The sequence below is a fragment of the Salvelinus alpinus genome, chromosome 21, assembly GCF_045679555.1.
Source record: "Salvelinus alpinus chromosome 21, SLU_Salpinus.1, whole genome shotgun sequence".
NCBI classification, from domain to species: Eukaryota; Metazoa; Chordata; class Actinopteri; order Salmoniformes; family Salmonidae; genus Salvelinus; species Salvelinus alpinus.
In genome coordinates this window covers 10,081,083-10,107,056 of record NC_092106.1, presented here as the reverse complement: position 1 = coordinate 10,107,056, position 25,974 = coordinate 10,081,083, and the positions used below count along the sequence as shown (strand labels likewise).

Below are 25,974 nucleotides of genomic sequence, written 5' to 3'. Positions count from 1 at the left end.
CTTCTAACCTTAATCCTTTTAGCTAACCCTTCCCCTAACCTAACTCATAACCTTAACCCCTGGCCAACATTAGCCAGCTAGCTAACATTAGCCACAACAGATTAGAATTCGTAACATATCACGTTTAGCAAATTCATAACATATTGTACTTTTAGAAAATGCATAACATATCATTTGAATTGTAATACGTAACATATCATACGACATGGATGTTGGAAATCCAAAAATGAATACATACCATACGAAACATAATATACTTGTATTGAATTTACGTACAGAATAATACGGAATGCTCTGAGACCAGGTTGAGGAATCACGTTGACTATTCACAACATTTATATCTGCAACGTTCGAAAACGTTTGGTGACTGAACGTGGCCTTGTTCATTATTCCGTGGGCGGGGAAAAGAGCACCTCGGCTACGGTGTATTCAAGACAAAGGGAAGTCGCTTCAACAGGGAAGTAGTTTAACTTACTTCTTATAGCCTAAGAGAAATTGCTACTTCGATCAAGAAAAGCTTATTTGGAAGACGATTATTTACCTGGACGAAGGCTTTCACGGGGGGAAAAAAACAATGAAACAGGTGTGGAGCTGTGGTGTACTGTTCCTACTGCGGGCGGTACTGGTCCGCGGTCAGTTCGACGAAGAGAAACAAGGATGCGCTTGGGATGTGGACACCAACCCCGACCAAGGTCTTGACCCAAAATCCCTTGAAGCTGGAGCCAGACATTTGGCTCACCTGCCAGAGATATCAGACAGCAAGGGGTGTCAGGATGCGTGCTGCGGCAACCAGGACTGTCAGCTCGCTTTGATTGGAACCCCAGCGGATGGAACATCGGAGTGTTTTCTCGTCAGCTGCATGAAAGATGGAAAGGACGTCTGCGTGTTACAGTTCGATACACAGTTCAAGGTCTACCGCAAAAAGACTCAGCCCAAGACTACAAAAGTCGAAGTTGACGGTCTTAGTGAAGCTGTTGTCCCCAGGGAAGTCAACTCACCAGGTATGCATATCGCTCTTTAGGACAATGGAAATTCAGGTGCGTCATTGGCACTTCTAGGGACTGCTTTAGCCAAGTAACGTTAACGTTGGGTTAGCCTAGGCTATATCAGCCCTTTGACAATAGCCTATTTTTTTTGGGGGGGGGGGGCAATATGGCTTATAAATTAGGGTCATGTGGCAGAGGACCATTTCCCAGCTCTGTCCTGGTTTTGCAATCCTTTTTACCTAAGGAGTCATAGAGTACGTTAAGCACTCTAGTAATTCAATATGACCTGGAATATAGCGCCTCAGTCAGTTTAAGTGAGAAAATGACTTGTGGACCACCACTCAAGTTTATACAGTCTTTTCTCTATTTGATTCTTCCCATACACATTATCCTAGTAGCGACCTGTGCTCATTCTTCTGGATTTCATTCTCATTATTTCTAGATCGATCAATGGTGCTGTGTGTGCATCTCACATACGCCATGCACTGCTTTGCATACAGTCATACATTCGTAGCCAGGCCAGGTGCGTTTTCCAAAGTGGAACAATTAGGAAAGAGTGGTTTTTTTCTGTGCCTGGGGTATTGACTCCCATTGGAGTTTACAGGAAGTTGTTGTGTGTAGCAACTCCACCCAATTTCTCTGGCACGCACACTTACTTCCTGATAGGTGAGCTTTCATGGGGACATATGTTGCTTTCAAGACAACTGGGAACTCGGAAAACGAGGTCAAATTATGACGAAATTCGGAGCTCTAGTTTAGAAAGTGGCCCGAGTTCCCGAGTTTGATGAGCATGAAACGATTTTTCCCCTTCGGAGGTCTTTTTTCCGAGTTCCCAGTTGTCTTGAACGCTCGGAAGTCAGGGGATTTCCGAGTTCCCACTTCGCAGTTGTTTTGAACGCCGTAAGAGACTGGGCCAACCAGTCAACCAGGTTTGCATGTGCACAACAGGATTGATTTGTGTAATCGGATGGAATGTTTTTCTGACCTGTAATAAAGTCGTGCTGAATGCAAATAATGTCCCAGAATATACATGTCTATAGTAATGTGTGCTGGGACACACAAACATGCCTACAATACACATTGTCTCTCATTTGAAATGCTATGAACCACATTGTGGTTTTGACCGTCCTATGTGTCCACCCTGCTCCATAGGTGTGGAGAGACTCGGGGGTCAGTTCTTTTTGTCCTGTTTTGTTTGTCCATTCCAGCTCTCATGGTTTCACTCGGTATGTAAATCATAGGTAAATAAAAGCTTGAGAGACCTACAGCAGGCCTACTAACTCCCCTCCTAGAAAGGTGATTTTTTTTTTCCTTTGGCAGCTAGGCCCTCATCATACATTTTATTTATACTTATATTATTGTGTATTGTTGTCAATCATATTTTCATCTTGACCAATGAAGTTCACGATTTACTACTCTTTGACTATAAAAATTGCACTTTTTAAGCATTTAACTTCCCTGGGATATGTGGGACGGTAGTGTCACACTTGACCAAAAGCCAGAAAAAATGAAGCGCCAAATTGAAATATATTACTATAAAAATCAATCTTTCATGAAATCACACATGAAAGACACCAAATTAAAGCTACACATGTTGTGAATCCAGCCAACATGTCTGATTTCAAAAAGGATTTACGGCGAAAGCACACCAAACGATTATGTTAGTTGAGTACATAGCCACAGAAAAACACAGCCATTTTCCCAGCAAAAGATAGTAGTCACAAAAAGCAGAAATGGAGATTAAAATTAATCCCTAACCTTTGATGATCTTCATCAGATGACACTCATAGGACATCATGTTACACAATACATGTATGTTTTGTTCGATAATGTGCATATGTATATCCACAAATCTCGGTTTACATTGGCGCCATGTTCAGAAATGCCTCCAAAATATCCTGAGAGATTGCAGAGAGCCACGTCAAATAACAGAAATACTCATCATAAACTTTGATGAAAGATACATGTTTTACATAGAATTAAAGATACACTTGTTCTTAATGCAACTGCTGTGTCAGAGTTCAAAAAAACTTTACGTAAAAAGCACACCATGCAATAATCTGAGACGGTGCTCAAACATAACAACATTTCTCCGCCATGTTGGAGTCAACAGAAATACGAAATTACATCATAAATATTCCCTTACCTTTGATCATCTTCATCAGAATGCACTCCCAGGAATCCTAGTTCCACAATAAATCGTTGTTTTGTTCGATAATGTCCATTACTTATGTCTAAGTAGCTACTTTTGCTAGCATGTTTAGTGCACATTGTCAAACGTTCGCGCAAATGCAGGCGAACTCGGACGAAAACTTCAAAAAGTTATATAACAGGTCGAATAAACTGGTCAAATTAAGTAGAGAATCAATCTTCAGGATGTTGTTATCATATATATCCAATAACGTTCCAACCGGAGCATTCCTTCATGTCTGTAGAAGTTATGGAGCGCAAGGCGATATCATGAGGAAAGCGCGTGACCAGGAACTGGCAATCTGCCAGACCACTGACTCATTCCCCTCCCATCCGGCCCCACAACACAGCATAAGCTTCATTCCACGTTCTACAGACTGTTGACATCTAGCGAAAGGTGTAGGAAGTGCAAACAGATCCATATCTTACAGGGAATTGAATCGGCGATGAGTTGAACATTGACCAGTCTCAGAATTCTCACTTCCTGTTTGGATTTTTTTCTCAGGTTTTTGCCTGCCATATGAGTTCTGTTATACTCACAGACATCATTCAAACAGTTTTAGAAACTTCAGAGTGTTTTATATCCAATAGTAATAATAATACGTATATATTAGCATCTGGGACAGAGTAGGAGGCAGTTCACTATGGGCACGCAATTCATCCAAAAGTGAAAATGCTGCCCCCTATCATAAAGAAGTTAAGCAATGTTTCCTTGTGAATTGAGCTGATCATCGTGACCAGCTTCAGTGTTAAATTATCGTCGGCTCTTTCCTCTTCCCACAGATAAGTTCCGCATGCCCAGGGTAGTGGGTTCCTTCCATACAACTCTATGCACAATGACGACAACTGAACAATTTACGCAGTAAATTTAAACATTTTAAAAACATTTACTGGGAATAACTGTGCAGATGCAAAGTTTGGTAACAGAATAAAAACGAGGTCTCTCTTACTGTAATTCTGTTACCCAACTTTGCATCTGCACAGTTTTTAAAATGTTTAAATTTACCGTGTAAATTGTTCAAAGTCATCGTTGTGCATAGTTTGAAGTCAATGGTTTAAAAAAAAAATTCTGTGAAAAATCTGAGTCGGTGTAATTCTGTCACTGTGTAAATGCCCCGGGTTAAAAGACAGGCCATGTTAGGGTTAAGTATGTTTTCTTGGTAATTAGGCCAACCAATATCATTTTTTCCCTCTACATCTTACATTTCCCCCTGCCCCAACTTGTGTATTGTTGATCATTATTTAATGTGCATTTAATCTCCCAAAGTCCTAACTCCTGAACTGGATTTGGCAGTACGTGTTTTGTTTCAACTCAAACTGCCAAAACACAGAATGATTTTGTCAACACCTTTTTCAGCAGGCTCTACTGCTTAGTGAATTCCCTTGTCTTTTTCACAGCAATCGGTAGTGGTTCTATTGTTGTTGCTTTGCTGTAGGGCAGGGATGGGCAACTTTGATGGGGGTGGTGCCCAAAAAAAATCGGAACTCATCGGCTAATTGAGTGACTGACATAACAATAGAAAACCTGCTGATGCACAACCAAATTTCGATAGTGCATCTTGTACACTGAACAAAAATCTAAACGCAACATATAAAGTGTTGGTTTCATGAGCTGAAATAAAATATCCCAGAAATTTTCCATTTCTCTCATTTTGTACACTTTTCTTTATATCCCTGTTAGTGAGCATTTCTCCTCTGCCAAGATAATCCATCCACCTGACAGGTGTGGCGTACCAAGTAGCTGTTTAAATGGCATGATCATTACACAGGTGTACCTTGTGCTGTGGACAATAAAAAGACACTCTAAATGTGCAGTTTTATCATACAACACAATGCTACAGATGTCTCAGATTGTATGGCGTCGTGTGGACGAGCGGTTTACTGATGTCAACATTGTGAACAGAGTGCCCCGTGGTGGTGGGGTTACGGTATGGGCAGGCATAAGCTACGGACAACGAACACAATTTGGATCTGTACACAGTTCCTGGTAGCTAAAAAATGTCCCAGTTCCTCCATGGCCTGCATACTCACTAGACATGTCATTCATTGAGCATGTTTGGGATGTGGGACAACATTCGGTCTACAATTTAAAGTGAATTAAATTTGAGTCTCAAGTGTAGTTCTGTTAGCTTGGAACATGCAAAGTTCTAACGTGCATCACTATGGCAGTTTACTGCATATACTGTTGTCCTTTAAAAAAAAATGTCAAAATAGAATCTTCTCCTTAAGGTCACAAGCCTTGTCAGTGGTCATACACAGAGCATTACGCCTCTTGAAGTGGTAATCTACTGTTCAACAAAGTGTCCCACTCCAAACCACAGAAACCTCCACCACAGTGCACCCCATGGAGGGACAGGGAGACGGGCCAAAATTCATCTGTGGCTTGTGTTCAGACACACTCACTCCACTAGGGTCCTGGTGGAGTGCATCCTTAAGTGCTTCACATCAGTCCAGCAGGCTTCTAGTCCAACTCATGTCTATGTTTCCTACTTTATGAGTAGGCTACTGAAAATAGAATTTATGGCTGTCCCCGACAAAAAAAATAATAATAATATGTGTTGTCTGTTCTTTCGACCACTCGAAATGTTTAACCATGTATTTTTCCATATATAGACATCCTATGTATTTGCATCAAATCATCTACTGTATATGCATTGAGCTTTTCTGATGCTTTAAGGGAACTGTTTGACAAAATAATGAAGACACACATGACTAAAGGCAGTCCAAACGCAATTGATTTGATTGTGCCGTCTGGCTCAGAACATTTTTAAAAAGACAGCGAGAGACTGTGTGACTAGCACCCGTTGTCTCTCTCCTCCCTGCTGCAGCGACCGCCACAGAACGTCAATGTATAGCGCTGTGCGTGTTGCTGAAGCTGCAACAAAATTACAGCCATTTCTGACTGAAAAGTTACGTTCCCGAAATTCCTAATTTGTTTAGGGAAAAACATTCCCTCAACCCTTGCCCTCTTTACATGACACATGTAGGTGTTGCATTTACGTGACCAATAGGACCTATAGCATATCATAATCACATCAATAAATTGGTTAAAATAAAAAATCTGAACACTGTAACACTTGACAGCAAAATGGCTGCAGAGGGCGTGACAAACTTGAAATGGAGGAATGTTTACTAGTTGTGCAGGAGGTAAAGGGGAAGTCATGTGTGGAATAAATTTGTTTAGTTGTGGAAAATATGGTATGGAGCAAGCTCTGTGTGCATATTAGGCCTATGTGTGCCAAACAGGTGTTAGATTACAAAATAATTTTTCTGACTGTTTGGAATAATGTAAAAAAACACCAAATAAATGATAAGCGTGCCAGAGTTTCTAGTAAAGCCTTCATTACAGTCTCATTCATGAATGCAATTTCCGAAATGGAACGGTTTAGGCCTATTTATTTTTTACGCTAATTATTCAATGGTCGCTTTGTTTTATTTTAAAACTACAATGCTTGATTGCATTTCACATCATGAATGACTCGTGATGACATGAACGGAGAAATTATTGGTACAGTAGCCTATATAAGTATTGCAATATAGGCCTGAGTAAGTTATGGTATTAAAACTAAAACAGGATGTGCTCTTAGGCCTACAGGTCGATGGTGGTTATACAAGGCTGCTATACTAAGCTTACTAATGATAATGACATGATCATAAAAGTAATAACAATAAGGAGATCAAGGAAAATGGAGGAGGATTATTATTATTATAGGCTATTAACCAAAAACTTAAACAGGGAACAGAAGCTGGATCTGTCTTACATTAATATACAGTGCATTCCAAAACTATTCAGACCATTCACTTTATCCACAATTTGTTACATTACAGCCTTATTTTAAAATGGATTGAACAGTTTTTTTTCTTCCACTCAATCTACAGACAATACCCCATAATGACAAAGCAAAAACCGGTAGGAAGGTAAACGATCTAGAGCAGGTTTTCATCAGATCTCTCTGTACTTTGCTCCGTTCATATTTCCCTTGGTCCTGAATAGTCTCCCAGTCCCTGCTGCTGAAAAACATCCCCACAACATGATGCTGCCACCACCATTCTTCACCGTAGGGATGGTACCGTGTTTCCTCCAGATGTGACGCTTGGCATTCAGGCCAAATCATCTTGGTTTCATCAGACCAGAGAATCTTGTTTCTCATGGTCTGAGAGTCCTTTAGGTGCCTTTTGGCAAACTCCAAGCGGGCTGTCATGCCTTTTACTGAGTGGCTTCCGTCTGGCCACTCTACCATAAAGGCCTGATTGGTGGAGTGCTGCAGAGATGGTTGTCCTTCTGGAAGGTTCTCCCATCTCCACAGAGGAACTCTGATCTCTATCAGTGACCATTTGGTTCTTGGTCACCTCCCTGACCAAGGCCCTTCTCCCCTGATTGCTCAGTTTGGCCAGGTGGCAAAGAATGATGGAGGCCACTGTCTTCTTGGGGACCTTTACTGCCGTAGAAATGTTTTGTTACCCATCCCCAGATCTGTGCCTCGACATAATCCTGTATTGGAGATCTATGGACAATTCCTTCAACCTCATGGCTTGGTTTTTGCTCTGACATGCACTGTCAACTGTGGGACCATTTTATTTATACATGCATACATACATACATGTGCCTTTCCAAATGATGTCCAATCAATTGAATTTACCACAGGTGGACTCCAATCAAGTTGTAGAAACATCTCAAGGATGATCGATGGAAACAGGATGCACCTGAGCTCAATCTTGAGTCTCATAGCAAACGGTTTGAATTAGGGATGCACGATATATCGGTGAACATATCGGAATCGGACAATATTAGGTAAAGATGCGTACATCTGTATCTGCCCGACGTCTACTTTAATGCCGATGTGCAAAACCGATGTCAAAGCTGACATCCATACCTATATAACGTAGGTACATGATGTAATAACGGCATGAAAAATACAGCACTAACCTAGCCCACAATGTCTGCTGTGGGCATCAGGCAGTCAACAAGTCGAGCAGTCATTTGAAAGAGTAAGAACATTTCTGCGAGACAACTCAAAGGCGAAATCCATTAACACCAAGATGATGGAATTAATTGCCCTTGACAATCAACCGTTCTGTCGTGGGTGATGATGGCGTTCGTGACTGGTCGAGCACCAGTACACGCTACCAAGGGTGCTATTTTTCAGATGTTGCCCTACCGGAGTTAACACAGTAATAGCGTCACTGTTATTAGCTTCACGGCATACAATGTAACGCCTTTTGGGTCTGCGTGTCAAAAAAGATAGATACATGTCAAATAACACTATTTGACAATAACACTATTGACGCGTTAAATAAGCTTTTAATTTGACATGTCAAAAAAGTTATATTATAGAATGTTGTGTGTTCTGAATTTGAACCTGCAAGCCAACTGCCACCACTACTATCAGTAGCACTGTCAAAGCTGTACAAAAAAGTATTCTAACACCGGCCACGAACGATGTGTTTACAATACCGCGTTGGTAATAAACCATTATTTGTTCGACCACAACTTCTGGGGTAGCTAGCTAGCTTTAGCTTGGTACCTAGCTAGCAACAATACAACCAGCCTGAAAACAATGACCAGTAGAAACTGCAGTCATTTTTGTTATTTTAGCAATGATTTGTTGTTCGCCTATTGAAATTGAACTTCAGTTCATGAAAATAAATAGCTAGCCAGCTACTTAACCCTGTTGCCCAAAGCTAACGTTATAAGCAGCCAGCTAGCTTCATCTGGCTAGTGAAGCGCGACCGGACTGTGTTATGAGTTGTGAAGCTAGCCACAATAAGGATTAGGCACAATAGTGGAATTTGCAGTTTGCCTTCAAAATAAAAGTGCATATTTGAAAGTAATGCAGAAGGTTACAATTGGTGGAAACATACCTTATTTAGACTAGATAATGGTAAACAAGGTTGGAATGTGAAGCAATGAAATGGGCTATTAGTTTACTCCGTGACACCCACAGAACCCAACTGTGAAGAGTTGACGCAAATATTAGCGTTATAGCTCTTATCCTGTGACTGTGAAATCACCTCCCCAGTCAGTCTATTGTGTGTATTGACATTCATATTGCACTGCACAGCTTTACCTAAGGATTGGGGGTCAATGAAATGGGGTAACAGTATACTCAATACACTATCTTTTTTCCCAATGTCCTCCTCAGAGTAATCAGACTCAAAAATCCACGCAGTATTGTTTTCCTCAGGAATAGTGTTAAATACATATAGGTTGACAATAAATGTGGCTCAATTCAGTTGTTTCAGAGTCCCGCAATAAGAGCTACGGCGCTAATGTTCTCTGGGTGTCACTGAGTAGACTGATACCCCATGTCATTGATCCACAAACCATACTGTAGGTAAGGCTGTACAGTGAAATAAGTTTGCCCACAATGCAATTCTAAAGTATAATATTTCCAGTGTGATTTCAACAAATTTGTCAGATTAACAAATTGTCATTTGTTGATTTTTATATAACATTCCAACCTCGTTTAGCATGATCTATTCAATTATGGCATAATTCTACTATTTGTATTCATTTGCATCACTGTCAATGACATACTTTTATTTCGAAGGCTAACCGCAAAGTCCACTATTGTGGCTAATTCTTATTGTGTCTAGCTTCACATAGATGGGTTCGACCACCATTAATAAAATAAGAACCGTCTTATAAATTAGGGTTATTTTAGATGATGACACCTGGCTATATAGTTAGCTAGCTAACAATAGCTACCTTAACAGAATGTCGTTTGCTATGTTTTTGGGGAAGAACATTGCATCTTTACCAGCATCATAGCATACGTGTGGATGAATCGGTGTGACATATGAAATACGAGTGATAGTGTAATAAATACGTAAAAAATTTATGAACGTGTTAAATTATGTGACATGTAGTCCTATTCAGGTCCTCATTGGTCAACAAGCTTATTTAACGTGTATCTTTTTTGACACGCAAAGATCCAAACGGCGTTCCATAGAATATAGAATATAAAAACATAGGTTTTTGATTATGTTTTACTGGTAATGGGGCCATATGTAAATGTCAACAAAATAACTTTTGTGTGTGTAACCTTTTTATTTAACTAGGCAGGTCAGTTAAGAGCATTTTTATTTACAATGACGGCCAAACCCGGACGACGCTGGGTCAATTATGCGCAGTCATATGGGACTCCCAATCACACCCAGATGTGATACATCTGACTGTAGTGACGCCTCTTGCACTGAGATGCATTGACTTAGACTGCTGTGTGTGTGTGTGTGTTAACTATTTACCTGTACTAGAATGCTTAATAGGCCGCTAAAATTTTTAATATTGGTATCGTTTTTTTTGGCCAAGGAAAATATCGACTTTCGGTATCGGCCAAAAATGTAATATCGGTGCATTGATGATTTTTATATATATATATTTTTTATATACATTTGCAAAAATTTCGAAACCTGTTATCACCTTGTCATTATGGGGTATTATGTGTACAATACCAGTCAAATGTTTGGACACATTTACTAATTCCAGGGTTTTTGTTTATTTTTACTATTTTCTACATTGCAGAATAATAGTGAAGACATCAAATCTATGAAATAACACATATGGAATCATGTAGTAAACAAATCAAAATATATTTGAGATTCTTCAAAGTAGCCACCCTTTTACCTTGATGACAGCTTTGCACACTCTTGGCATTCTCTCAACCACCCTCATGAGGTCATGAGGGTGGTTGAGTCACCTGGCATGCATTTCAATTAACAGGTGTGCCTTGTTAATTTGTGGAATTAATTTTCTTCTTAATTTGTTTGAGCCAATCAGTTGTATTGTGACAAGGTGGGGTGGTATACAGAAGATTGCCCTATTTGGTGAAAGACCAAGTCCATATTATGGCAAGAACAGCTCAAATAAGCAAAGAGAAACAACAGTCCATCATTATTAAGACATGAAGGTCAGTCAGTCTGGAAAATTTCAAGAAGTTTCTTCGAGTGCAGTCGCAAAAATCATCAAGCTCTCACCAGGACTGCCACAATTAACTCATAGGTCATTTTTAAAGGCTCAGTTGGAACAATAAAACAGAACCAGAACCATTTTAATGTGAGTCTCAACTACTAAGCTAGTTAGTTTTACATCATCCTTTTGAGGTGTAGAGTGCTTGTCATGTGCATAGCTAGTGTTATGATTGTTTGAGCTTACCCTATACCAAACCGGTTAAGCGACCTCTATACGATGAGATGAACTGAATTTTTCACAAGGGTTGGCTTGAGCCATGCTCTACAAGGTCTCACCTCGGGATCAACTGCTCATGGTCAGGCTCTTGCGGTTGGAGCTAATATGTATATATCGGATCATATCTATGCTGTGTCTATTGTAGCTCAGGCTTACTTCCACGACCATCCAATGAACGTCTTCTCTGGTTCCTTTGGGTCATGTGAGCCTTCTGTTATTGTGTTTTCCAAATTCTTATTGGACTAGTAGATGGGAGTGAGAAAGGAGATGGGTAACTCTAGTGAAAATGTCTTTCCAAAGGATCTAGCGTATTCAAATATATATGGGAAAAAAATATGTATGTGATCTGAAAACAAGATTGAAAGATGTCTGCAGGAAGAATGGAGTGTCTCTTTTGGTTAATGAACTACAGTAAATAAGTTGGATTTATTTACGGTAACGGAATTTCATCATGGGTCCTTGAGCTGTACTACACATAAATGCATAATTATGGATATGAATGTAATTCTCTTCATAGTGACGCATCCTAAATAAGTAAACAAAGGTACAAATCTGCAATATCAATTTTTTTGCATATTTGGGTCTTATTCTATACACTGGCTATTATTTTAATGAGCTCCGCCCCCAAACAAGACAAAATTTGGTTGGACCGGACCAAATCTGAACCAATTGTAAACGTTTTAATAAGTTTGGACATCAAAGTACAGTACAGTAGAGTACAGTGTGCGTGGTCAAAGAGCTCTATTTTCATGTCATCCAACAAATGTGAACGCCTGGAGTCTGTTAAACGGCATTGGCACTCGGATTGAAACCGGTGATATGGTCAGTGTCAATAAGGATGCATGAGAAGAAAATAACCCCATACCTACTGTAAAATATAGTGGTGGGTCTTGCTTCCACTGGTCCATTTGTTAAGGTCAACGGCATCATGAACTTTACCTAGTACCAGGACATTTTATCCCAAAATCTGGTTGCTCCCGCCCGTGGACTGAAGCTTGGCCGCAAGTGGATATTCCAGCAAGACAATAACCCCCAAGCGCGCATGAAAATTGTTAATTGACCACAAAATAAACATTTTGCAATGGCCGTCTCTGGGTTTGAATCCCATTTGAGAACCTGTGGTTTGAATTGAAGAACTACAGACGCCTCAAGTCCTGAACTGGCAGCTTCATTAAATAGTACCCGCAAATCACCAGTCTCAACGTCAACAGTGAAGAGGCGACTCCGGGATGCTGGCCTTCTAGGCAGAGTTGCAAAGAAAAAGCCATATCTCAGACTGGCCAATAAAAGATTAAGATGGGCAAAAGAACAGACACTGGACAGAGGAACTCTGCCTAGAAGGCCAGCATCCCGGAGTTGCTGTTTCTCTAACTAAACCCTAATGTACTTGTCCTCTTATTCAGTTGTGCACCGGGGCCTCCCACTCTTTCTCTTCTGGTTAGAGCCCCCCCAAAAATGTAATACTTTCTGAAGGCTCTGCTCCAAGTAGGGCTGGGCGATATGGCCTTAATCATATTTTTTTCCTGACTTATGGTCGATTCAAGGTACAGTGCATTTGGAAAGTATTCAGACCCCTTTTTCCACATTTTGTTATGTTAGTCTAATTCTGAAATGGATTAAATAGATTTTCCCTTATCAATCTACACACAATACCACATAATGACAAAGCGAAAACCCAAACTCAACAAATAAAAAAACATATCACATTTACATAAGTATTCAGACTCTTTACTCAGTACTTTGTTGAAGCACCTTTTTAGCAGCAATTACAGCCTCGAGTCTTCTTGGGTATGACGCTACAAGCTTGACACACCTGTATTTGGCGAGTTTGTCCCAGTCTTCTCTGCAGATCCTCTCTAGCTCTGTCAGGTTGGATGGGGAGCATCGCTGCACAGCTATTTTCAGGTCTCTCCAGAGATGTTCAAGTCCAGGCTCTGGCTGGGCCACTCAAGGACATTCAGAGACTTGTCCCGAAGCCACTCCTGCGTTGTCTTGGCTGTGTGCTTAGGGCCATTGTCCTGTTGAAAGGTGAACCTTCGCCCCAGTCAGGTCCTGAGTGCTCTGGAGCAGGTTTTCATCAAGGATCTCTCTGTACTTTGCTCTGTTCATCTGTCCCTCGATTCTGACTAGTCTCCCAATCCCTGCCGCTGAAAAACATCCCCACAGCATGATGCTGCCACCACCGTGCTTCATTGTAGGGTTGGTGCCAGGTTTCCTCCAGACGTGAAGCTTGGCACTCAGGCCAAAGAGTTCAATCTTGGTTTCATCAGACCAGCAAATCTTGTTTCTCATGGTCTGAGAGTCTTTAGGTGCTTTTACTGAGGAGTGGCTTTCGTCTGGAAGCCACTTCTGTGTTTGTAAACATTTCTATAAACCCTTTTTTCGCTTTGGCATTATGCGGTATTGTGTGTGTAGATTAATGAGGGGAAGAAATGTATTTGATACATTTTAGAATAAGGCTGTGATGTAACGTGGAAAAAGTAGAGGGGGCTGAATACTTTCCGAATGCACTGTATGTATGCATGCATACATACATACAGTGGGGAGAACAAGTATTTGATACACTGCCGGTTTTGCAGGTTTTCCTACTTACAAAGCATGTAGAGGTCTGTAATTATCATAGGTACACTTCAACTGTGAGAGACGGAATCTAAAACAAAAATCCAGAAAATCACATTGTATGATTTTTAAATAATTAATTTGCATTTTATTGCATGACATAAGTATTTGATCACCTACCAACCAGTAAGAATTCCGGCTCTCACAGACCTGTTAGTTTTTCTTTAAGAAGCCCTCCTGTTCTCCACTCATTACCTGTATTAACTGCACCTGTTTGAACTCGTTACCTGTATAAAAGACACCTGTCCACACACAATCAAACAGATTCCAACCTCTCCACAATGGCCAAGACCAGAGAGCTGTGTAAGGACATCAGGGATAAAATTGTAGACCTGCACAAGGCTGGGATGGGCTACAGGACAATAGGCAAGCAGCTTGGTGAGAAGGCAACAACTGTTGGCGCAATTATTAGAAAATGGAAGAAGTTCAAGATGACGGTCAATCACCCTCGGTCTGGGGCTCCATGCAAGATTTCACCTCGTGGGGCATCAATGATCATGAGGAAGGTGAGGGATCAGCCCAGAACTACACGGCAGGACCTGGTCAATGACCTAAAGAGAGCTGGGACCACAGTCTCAAAGAAAACCATTAGTAACACACTACGCCGTCATGGATTAAAATCCTGCAGCGCACGCAAGGTCCCCCTGCTTAAGCCAGTGCATGTCCAGGCCTGTCTGAAGTTTGCCAATGACCATCTGGATGATCCAGAGGAGGAATGGGAGAAGGTCATGTGGTCTGATGAGACAAAAATAGAGCTTTTTGGTCTAACTCCACTCGCCGTGTTTGGAGGAAGAAGAAGTATGAGTACAACCCCAAGAACACCATCCCAACCGTGAAGCATGGAGGTGGAAACATCATTCTTTGGGGATGCTTTTCTGCAAAGGGGACAGGACGACTGCACCGTATTGAGGGGAGGATGGATGGGGCCATGTATCGCGAGATCTTGGCCAACAACCTCCTTCCCTCAGTAAGAGCATTGAAGATGGGTCGTGGCTGGGTCTTCCAGCATGACAACGACACGAAGCACACAGCCATGGCAACTAAGGAGTGGCTCCGTAAGAAGCATCTCAGGGTCCTGGAGTGGCCTAGCCAGTCTCCAGACCTGAACCCAATAGAAAATCTTTGGAGGGAGCTGAAAGTCCGTATTGCCCAGCGACAGCCCCGAAACCTGAAGGATCTGGAGAAGATCTGTAGGGAGGAGTGGGCCAAAATCCCTGCTGCAGTGTGTGCAAACCTAGTCAAGAACTACAGGAAACGTATGATCTCTGTAATTGCAAACAAAGGTTTCTGTACCAAATATTAAGTTCTGCTTTTCTGATGTATCAAATACTTATGTCATGCAATAAAATGCAAATTAATTACTTAAAAATCATACAATGTGATTTTCTGGATTTTTGTTTTAGATTCCGTCTCTCATAGTTGAAGTGTACCTATGATAAAAATTACAGACCTCTACATGCTTTGTAAGTAGGAAAACCTGCAAAATCGGCAGTGTATCAAATACTTGTTCTCCCCACTGTACATGCATGCATACATACATACATACATACATACATACATACATACATACATACATACATACATACATACATACATACAGTGGGGCAAAAAAGTATTTAGTCAGCCACCAATTGTGCAAGTTCTCCCACTTAAAAAGATGAGAGAGGCCTGTAATTTTCATCATAGGTACACTTCAACTATGACAGACAAAATGAGAAAAAAAAATCCAGAAAATCACATTGTAGGATTTTTAATGAATTTATTTGCAAATTATGGTGGAAAATAAGTATTTGGTCAATAACAAAAGTTTATCTCAATACTTTGTTATATACCCTTTGTTGGCAATGACAGAGGTCAAACGTTTTCTGTAAGTCTTCACAAGGTTTTCACACACTGTTGCTGGTATTTTGGCCCAATCCTCCATGCAGATCTCCTCTAGAGCAGTGATGTTTTGGGGCTGTTGCTGGGCAACACGGACTTTCAACTCCCTCCAAAGATTTTCTATGGGGTTGAGATCTGGAGACTGGCTAGGCCACTCCAGGACCTTGAAATGCTTCTTACGAAGCCACTCCTTCGTTGCCCGGGCGGTGTGTTTGGGATCATTGTCATGCTGAAAGACCCAGCCACGTTTCATCTTCAATGCCCTTGCTGATGGAAGGAGGTTTTCACTCAAAATCTCACGATACATGGCCCCATTCATTCTTTCCTTTACACGGATCAGTCGTCCTGGTCCCTTTGCAGAAAAACAGCCCCAACGCATGATGTTTCCACCCCCATGCTTCACAGTAGGTATGGTGTTCTTTGGATGCAACTCAGCATTCTTTGTCCTCCAAACACGACGAGTTGAGTTTTTACCAAAAAGTTCTATTTTGGTTTCATCTGACCATATGACATTCTCCCAATCTTCTTCTGGATCATCCAAATGCTCTCTAGCAAACTTCAGACGGGCCTGGACATATACTGGCTTAAGCAGGGGGACACGTCTTGCACTGCAGGATTTGAGTCCCTGGCGGCGTAGTGTGTTACTGATGGTAGGCTTTGTTACTTTGGTCCCAGCTCTCTGCAGGTCATTCACTAGGTCCCCCCGTGTGGTTCTGGGATTTTTGCTCACCGTTCTTGTGATCATTTTGACCCCACGGGGTGAGATCTTGCGTGGAGCCCCAGATCGAAGGAGATTATCAGTGGTCTTGTATGTCTTCCATTTCCTAATAATTGCTCCCACAGTTGATTTCTTCAAACCAAGCTGCTTACCTATTGCAGATTCAGTCTTCCCAGCCTGGTGCAGGTCTACAATTTTGTTTCTGGTGTCTTTTGACAGCTCTTTGGTCTTGGCCATAGTGAAGTTTGGAGTGTGACTGTTTGAGGTTGTGGACAGGTGTCTTTTATACTGATAACAAGTTCAAACAGGTGCCATTAATACAGGTAACGAGTGGAGGACAGAGGAGCCTCTTAAAGAAGAAGTTACAGGTCTGTGAGAGCCAGAAATCTTGCTTGTTTGTAGGTGACCAAACACTTATTTTCCACCATAATTTGCAAATAAATTCATAAAAAATCCTACAATGTGATTTTCTGGATTTTTTTTTCTCATTTTGTCTGTCATAGTTGAAGTGTACCTATGATGAAAATTACAGGCCTCTCTCATCTTTTTAAGTGGGAGAACTTGCACAATTGGTGGCTGACTAAATACTTTTTTGCCCCACTGTACATACATACATACATACATACATACATACATACATACATACAGTTTCAATATGGTAGACATTGCATTTGTTTTTATCAAGTTTACAAACTATAATTTCAAGTTTATCAAAGTTTCATATCTTCAACTTCTCAGATTCAGTTTTCAAATTCAGTTCTCTAAATTCAGATTAAAACCCAGAGACAACATCCTGGTACTTAGACAGCTAGGAAGGATAAGACCAAAAAGACAACATGAGAACAAGTGGACATAAATTAAAATGTAAAAAAACAAACAAAAAAAACAGGTTCTTGTGATACAGGCATTTGGAATATTGTGCAAAAACAAAGTTATATCACCCAGCCCTAACTCCTAGGCATGCTCTGAATCCTGAATATGTGCATTTTGTTACTACAAAGATTAGCTAAATAAATTTGTCTTGACACATTGCATCATTGGTTAATAACAGGGAAGCTGATCTCTGATTCGCTGAGATTATTTTCCTATGCCAAAAGTAGAATTGCTGGCCTATTCAAGTACACTGGCTGGGAAGCATGTGATTTTTACAGCACAGATCAACATACTGTATCCATGGTGACAGTGTAGTGTGGGATCACTGTAATTCAAACATTTTTGACTAACGTTAAAATGGGTCCCTAGCTGCCAGTTCTGAGGATCCTGCCAGTTCTGAGGATCTCCTTCCCAAGATGACATCAGATGACTTTATCGGCAAGTTGTCTATTTTTCTCACTCCTGTTTCTTTTTATTCCTGTTGTCTTTCCTTCCCTGTAAATTTAAATTGATAACTGTTTAGTGAATGATATGCTCTCTCCTTCCTATTCTCTCTTAATCTGTCACTTCCTGTTTTAGTGGTGCTGACCTTCAAACTTTTTCTCCTGTCCAATTAGAGCTGTGCCAGGCCAGTCCAGAAACGGGGCCGTGCCGCGCCTCCCATCGCCACTACTACTACGACAGCTTTACCGGCGCCTGCCAGCCCTTCACCTACGGAGGCTGCCTTGGCAACAAGAACAACTATGATACCGCCGAGACGTGCCTCGCCACCTGCACAGGTGCTCTTCAACCTCCCCCTCTCTCACCTCCTCCCATTATTACCTGACACTACTCACCCCCCACCAACGCCAACAGCCTCCCCACCCAGCAACCCCTCCCCCTCTGACATTGACTTATTTTTAATCTTTCCAGTGACCGTCGTCCCTGGCTCTAAGGGAAGGAAAGGGTCTGGTGCAAACAAAGCTACAGATGACAAGCGCATTGAATATAAAGGTAACTGGATAGAGGACATATATTTCTGCAGTATGGCTTTTGGCTAGCTCCTTTTTATGTTGCGTTTCAGTGTAAACCATTCCCCCTGCACAGTGTAGTTAGCTGTTCTGGGATCAGTCTCAAACATGTCCTTCCTGATGTGATTGCCTTTTTCACAAGTTGAGGTTATCAGGTTTGAGATCAGTTCTGATTGTCCCCTGCTCCTCCTCTCCTCCACAGATGCTTGCGTGGTGGCCTCGGACTCGGGCCCTTGCCGTGCTGCCTTCACTATGTTCTACTTTGACCACAGCACTAGCTCCTGCCAGCATTTCATCTACGGTGGCTGCAAAGGAAACAGCAACCGTTACCGCACACTGGACGAATGCATGGCCCGGTGCACTGGAGAGGACGGTAAGGATGGACTGCATTTCAGCGATATGATAAATGGGATGATAATATAAATTGTGTGGTTATGGGAGTGATTTAAGTTAGCTTCAGCCTTCTCACAGAGTTCAAAATCCCCCTTGGAATATTTCACATTTTGTTGCGTGAAAAGTGATTGAAATGGATTTCATTGTGTTTGTCATTGACCTACACAAAATACTTCATAATGTCAAAATGAAAAGAAAATTCGACAAATGTTTACAAATTAATATAAATATTTACCCCTTTGTTTAGGCAAGCCTACATTAGTTAAGGAGTAACATTTGGCTTAACAAATCACATAATAAGCTACATGGACTCACTCTGTGAAATAATAAGGGTCGACATGATTTTGTTTGATGACTAACCCTTCCTCTGTCCCCCATACACACACAAAGACCAGGGAGCTTTTCAATAGCGTCATAAAGAAGGGCAGTGACTGGTAACAATAACAAATGTAATGTCTCTTTAAGCATGGTCAAGTTAATAATGATGCTGTGGAGGATGTATTAAAGCCATCCAGACACAACAGAGAATCAGTAGTCTTTCCGAACTGAGCTGCAGGGTAGGAAGGAAATGTCGCCATGAGGCCATTGGTGATTTTTAAAACAGCTACAGGGTTCGATGGCTGTGAAGGGAGACAACTGAGGATGGATCAACAACATTGTAGTTACTCCACGATCTTGCTGAATGATTAGTGCTTTTTGAGGTTGGTTCGATATTTTTTTTTTATATATAATCACGTTTTTTGTTTTTTTTACATTAAATGCACTCTGCATTATGTGGTTGAATTCTGTAACACGGAATAAAACAATTAACAAACGTCTTATGGTGGTAGTGACTTCCCATGACTGCTTATCACTTATTAACCGTCAGTTATACACAACAAATATTTCATTAAAATAGTCGTGTGAATTACATTTGTTTTATTCGATGACTTTATTTAATTCCAAGTCATCTCTTCTCTATAGAGCTGCTGTCTTGACAACGTCACTATTTGAGTAATTCTTCAAAGTAAATAAGCATACATTCATAACTGCTGAATACCAATACTTTGCGAAGCGACTGCTCTCTATGTATCCCCTCTCGATCCCCACATTCTTGTCTCTTACATAGCAGGCGTAAAAGAAACAGAACGGACAAGTAGCAATGGATTATGGTCATTGTAGTTAGTTTATCACAGAACACGTGATCATTTTGTAGAACATTGGCCTGTTGAAAACATTGCACAGTTCGTGCATGATCATATTTATATCTAGAGCAACTGCAGCTCAATAGGGCTCGTTCAGCTTGTAGTCCTAAAACCCGGAAATGAGTTATCTCTGGTTCGTTCAGCCATTCCAATAGGGAAAGAATAGGGTTTAGGGATAAACTCCAAAAATAAGGTCTGAGGTTAACACCGGCTTAGGAGATCTTTATACGTTTTGTTCTATGACATAATATCCATAGGTTAACGTGACATTTTATGAATTATGAGAAATTCACAGCGACATTAGCTGATGACGATTATCTCATAGAACAAAACGTATAAAATCTCCTAAGCTTGTGTTTACAACAGACCTTATTTTTGGCGTTTATCTCAAAACTAAATTTATTTCCACATAGGCTTTGTCCAGCTAACCATGACGGAGTTGAGGCGTCCCTATACTTCCCACCTCCCGAAACAATTCAGAAGAGTTTGTGCAGTATTATGACATTTTGCAACGTTTTGGACTTCGGTGAGGGTTTTTTCGGGTGTTGGGGCACATTTCTTTTCTGGAGGTAAGCTGAAGTTTGGAGACCAAGTTAACACCCTTTCGTCGGTGATTTGGTCAACAGCAGAGGTTCTTCAATAAAGTCTTCGTTGTCGTTCAACGAGAGACGACTCGTTTTCATGCACATCTTTTCATTCAAAAATACTGCACCAAACATCTTGGTTAGATGTAAAATTGTGTGACTAAAATCTCGGCAACGTCAAAATGAATGACAGATTTTTTTTGAGTAGTCTTTGATTAATTCTGACTTGGAAGGAGTGACTACAGTCTCAAAATGGACAAACAGTACTATTGCTGCTTTTTTTACAAGTTTTTCAAGCGAAGGTCTTTTAAGGAAGTATGTAAGCACACCCGTTCGGTTCGTCTAGCCGAGTTTGGCTAAATGGAATTATAATAATTGAAACATTGTTCAATTAGTTTAAAAAAACTAAATAACCGTCATATCAGTTAATCGCTAGGCACTAAACCACAATAATCGCTTAAATAACAGACTGAAAAGAATATGAATATTCTAAAACATGCATTAAAGTAATACTGCAAAAAACAGCAAAGGAACAAAGTTTTTTTGCCTAAATACAAAGCCTTATGTTTGGGGAAAATCCAACAGAACACGTCACTGAGTAACTGCCGCCTTATTTTGAAGCACGTGGTGGCTGCATCATGGTATGGGTATGCTTGACATTGGCAAAGACCGGGGAGCTTTTCAGGATAAAATAAATGGGATGGAGCTAAGCACATGCAAAATCCTAGAGTTCAGTATGCTTTACACCAGGCACTGGGAGAGGAATTCACCTTTCCTACTTGGAGACAATGAAATGTGAGCGTTCAATGCCTGCGCTCCCATTCCAACACCAAATTGAATATTCATGGTCTTCAGACTTTCAATAGTCAAGTCAACAAGAAGAAATTTGGAAGGATGTTCACGTGAGGCAAGGATAAAGTGGATGTAGTGATATATTTTTCTCTTTTCCGATTCCATCCTTTTCACAGGTGAGCATGGGAAACACAATGGCCGTAACCGCATGACACCAGGTAAGCTAACCTTCCTTAAGTTCTAGGCTGGCTGGGAGGTTTAAAGGGTTGTGTTCTACCGGGTGTGATATAGCAGCACTTAACAGTTCTGAATACAACTTCAGGAGAGTCTCTAAAGAGGTTTGGGATCCACATTTTCTGGGGGGGGGGGTGTAGTATATGAACTTGGCTTGTGCGAGTCAGAATGGCTCATAGGAGCAGGAGCCCATCTCCTGTTTCTGCAGCTTGAGGTACAAGTACAACCCCCGGACAGAACGCTAGTCTATCGCAGGGCATTACCACCAATCTGTCTACTTAATGCTGAGTGCCTCAGGCCCCATTTGTACGGTCTTTGGTATGACCCGGCCGGGGATCCAACTCCAAACCTTTCAATCTGAGGGCGGACACTAACCACAAGCCACTGAGTTGGTCTCATTGATAAAATTAGACACTTATAGACAACACCACGTGATGTGAAACCAAAGAGCGATAACAAACAACCAATACATTCACTGAGAATATACTGTGTAGAAGACCATTAGGAACACCTTTCTTTTGCCTCAATTCGTCAGGGCATGGACTCTACAAGGTGTCAAGTGCTCTACAGGGATGCTGGCCCATGTTGACGCTAATGCTTCTCATAGTTGTCAAGTTGGCTGGTCGGCCTTTGGAACCGTTCTTGATACAGAAGGGAAACTGTCGAGGAAAAACCCAGCAGTGTTTCAGTTCTTGATACTCAAACGGTGCGCCTGGCACCTACTACCATACCCTCTTCAAAGCACTTAAATCTTTTGTCTTGCCCATTCAGCCTCTGAATGGCATACACACAAGCCATTTCGCAATTGTCTCGAGGCTTAAAAATCCTTCTTTAACCTGTCTCCTCTACTTCATCTACACTGATTTTGAAGTAGATTTAACGTCCAATAAGGGATCACAGCTTTCACCTGGTCAGTGGAAAGTGCTGGTGTTCATAATGTTTTGTACACTCACTGTATACTCCCCTACGTATTTATTTGGACAGTGACGCTACAACTTTTGTATTTGAGATCAAATGTTTCAGCGCCAGTACAGACAGAATGTCACCTTTTTGAGGTTATTTTCATACATACATACTTCGAAAAGTATTCAGATCCCTTGACTTTTTCCACATTTTGTAACGTTACAGCCTTATTCTATAATGGATTTAAAAAAATATATCCTCAGCAAGCTACACACGATACCCCATAATGACAAAGCAAAAATGTTTTGGGGGGAGATTTTTGCAAATGTATACATATTTATTTACATAAGTATTCAGACCCTTTGCTATGAGACTCAAAATTGAGCTTGGGTGCATCCTGTTTCCATTGATCATCCTTGAGATGTTTCTACAACTTGATTGGAGTCCACCTGGAGTAAATTCAATTGATTGGACATGATTTGGAAAGGCGCGCACACACACCTGTCTATATAAGGTCCCACAGTTGACAGTGCATGTCGGAGCAAAAACCAAGCAATGAGGTCGAAGGAATTGTCCGTGGAGCTCCGAGACAGGATTGTGTCGAGGCACAGATCTAAGGAAGGTTACCAAAACATTTCTGCAGCATTTGAAGGTCCCTTAGAACACAGTGGCCTCCATCATTCTTAAACGGAAGAAGTTTGGAACCACCAAGGCTTCCTAGAGCTGGCCGCCCGACCAAAATGAGCAATCGGGGGAGAAGGGTTTTGGTCAGGGAAGTGACCAAGAATCCGATGGTCACTCTGACAGCCCGGAGTTCCTCTGTGGAGATGGGAGAACCTTCCAGAAGGACAACAATCTCTGCAGCACTCCACCAATCAGGCCTTTATGGTAGAGTGGCCAGACGGAAGCCACTCCTCAGTTAAAGGCACATGACAGCCTGCAAGATTCTCTGGTCTGATGAAACTAAGATTGAACTCTTTGGCCTGAATGCCAATCGTCACGTCTGGAGGAAACCTGGCACCATCCCTACGGTGAAGCATGGTGGTGGCAGCATCTTGCTGTGGGGATGTTTTTCAGCGGCAGGGACTGGGAGACTATTCAGGATCGAGGCACAGATGAACGGAGCAAAGTACAGACATCCTTGATGAAAACACGCTCCAGAGCGCCCAGGACCTCAGACTGGTTCACCTTCCAACAGGACAACGACCCTAAGCACACAGCCAAGACAGTGCAGGAGTGGCTTCGGGACAAGTCTCAATGTCCTTGAGTGGCCCAGCCAGAGCCCGGACTTGAAACCGATCGAACATCTCTGGGGAGACCTAAAAATAGCTGTGCAGCAACGCTCCCCATCCAATCTGACAGAGCTTGAGAGGATCTGCAGAGAAGAATGGGAGAAACTCCCCAAATACAGGTGTGCCAAGCTTGTAGCGTCATACCCAAGAAGACTCGAGGCTGTAATTGCTGCTAAAAAGGTGCTTCAACAGAGTACTGAGTAAAGTGGTTTTTAAATGTGATATTTAATTTTTTTTATTCAATTTGTCCAAATACTTATAGCACCTTCAAATGGGAAGACTAGATACATAAAGTGATTTAATTTCTAAGTGGTAAAACGGGTATTTATGAAAATACCCTCAAATAAAATATCTGTACTATTGCCTCATATAAAACATTTGATCCAAAATCCTGGAGTATAGAGCCAAATTAAAAGTTTTAGCTTCACTGTCCAAATAAATACGTAGGGGAGTGTACTCAATAAATAAATGCGTTCTTCCTTCCCCTCCAGCGTTCTTCCTGGTGGCTACGCTGGCAGTGATTTCAGCCCTGATCCTGGTGGGTCTGATCCTCATCACCATCCGGCGCTCCAGGCTGCAGCGTGACCACCGCCTCCTCAGCGACAAGGAGGACCTGCTCCCCTACGAGCAGCTGTCTGAGGAACAGCTGCCCGAGGAAGAGCTCCCCAAAGTGGCCACCGCACCATAAGGAGGGAGCCCCCCCCCTCCTGCTCCTGCAGAACGCCATGGAGCCACTGTCGCCTTACTCCACTGTCACTTTCCATTCTAAATATCACTGACCCAGAATGCCTGCATCTGCTGATTTGTCAAGGGATGTATTCATATACAATGGGAAAGTGTTAATTTGTTAATTATGGCTTTTTGTCCGAATAGCCACTGTACTAATTACTTAGATAAATTGACCACCCGAGAGGTGTTTAGGCCAGGGTTTGACGTTTTAGTGAGTGATTTAGACTGAGCTTGACTTTTTCAGATCGTAGTGAATTTCTGCTGCTGTCATTTACTTTTGTTTATTTAAAAGGCTGAAATTTTGACGGGCAGTCTCCCATCACAGATTAATTCTAATCCTGGAGTTAAACACAAACTCAATGGAGAATCTCCACTTTTAAAATGCTTTTTAGTCCAGGATTAGGCACGTCAATGTGTGTCCAGGAAACGCCACCTGAATGTGGTTTTAAAACCTTTTGTGACCTTTGCTTTAGTTAATGAACGATCTGCTATACTATGCACTCTTTTACCTGTGAGATGTTATTTTGTACGCCTATATTCAATGGCAAAATTGCCTTTTTTAAATCAAGATATAATAAAGTAAATTTAATGAATGAATAAAATATGTAATCCAACATGTTTTACTTACAATTTAAATCTTAAAAGTGACATGGATGACATGACCATTATTTTTCATGATTTACACTAATACCGAACACTTATCTCCTCCATATTGAATGTAAATGTTCAGTGGCTTATTGTGGGCTTCGTTTTTCTACTTGAAATGCAGCAGAGAGATGGATGATGTCAACAGTGCGTCCTCTGTATTAACTACTGAATGCATTTACTAAATAAAATATACTGGTACTTTTTTTTGATTGCTGAATGTCTCTTTATAAAGCAAATTCTGTACAATGCAGTGCAAAGTGCCTCACATAATGACTAAAACATAATACATTTATAAATGAGTACATAGATAAATGAAGATGGTTAAACAGTAGACAATTAAAAGTGCCCTAGGTAAAAGGTATGTGCTTTTTCTTAATGTCAACAGTTTGTCAACTCACTCCCATCTGCATGTTTTACTAGAGATTGGAGAGGACAGGGCTGGAGTTTTTCTTACCTCTAGAGGGCAGAAGTGACCATGATACATACCAGTGGTGGAAAAAGTACCCAATTGTCATACTTGAGTAAAAGTAAAGATACCGTAATAGAAAATGACTCAAGTAAAAGTCACCCAGTAAAATACTACTTGAGTTAGTCTAGAAGTATTTGGTTTTAAATATACTTAAGTATCAAAAGTAAAATATAAATCATTTCAAATTCCTTCTATTAAGCAAACCAGACGGCACCATTTTCTTATTTTTTACATTTACGAATAGCCAAGGTCACACCAACATTCAGACATCATTTCCAAAT

The 25,974-nt window shown here is 41.2% G+C and overlaps 1 protein-coding gene across 1 annotated transcript; it reads left to right on the top strand.

The window, feature by feature from the left end:
- The first annotated feature begins 328 nt into the window (after positions 1 to 328).
- LOC139547793 (kunitz-type protease inhibitor 2-like) lies at positions 329 to 25,427 on the top strand. The gene is made up of 7 exons (XM_071356868.1): positions 329 to 1,001; positions 17,825 to 17,893; positions 18,073 to 18,234; positions 18,368 to 18,448; positions 18,668 to 18,838; positions 21,595 to 21,636; positions 24,339 to 25,427. The coding sequence occupies exons 1-7, from the start codon at positions 575 to 577 to the stop codon at positions 24,533 to 24,535; spliced, it is 1,149 nt and encodes a 382-aa protein (XP_071212969.1). The 5' UTR covers positions 329 to 574; the 3' UTR covers positions 24,536 to 25,427.
- The last annotated feature ends 547 nt before the right edge of the window (positions 25,428 to 25,974 follow it).

Coding starts and splice junctions, on each gene's coding strand:
- LOC139547793 (XM_071356868.1), top strand. CDS start 575: ATGAAACAGGTGTGGAGCTGTGGTGTACTGTTCCTACTGCGGGCGGTA. Junction 1,002..17,824: donor CAGGGAAGTCAACTCACCAG/GTATGCATATCG, acceptor ATGGGTCCCTAG/CTGCCAGTTCTGAGGATCCT. Junction 18,839..21,594: donor CCGGTGCACTGGAGAGGACG/GTAAGGATGGAC, acceptor TCCTTTTCACAG/GTGAGCATGGGAAACACAAT.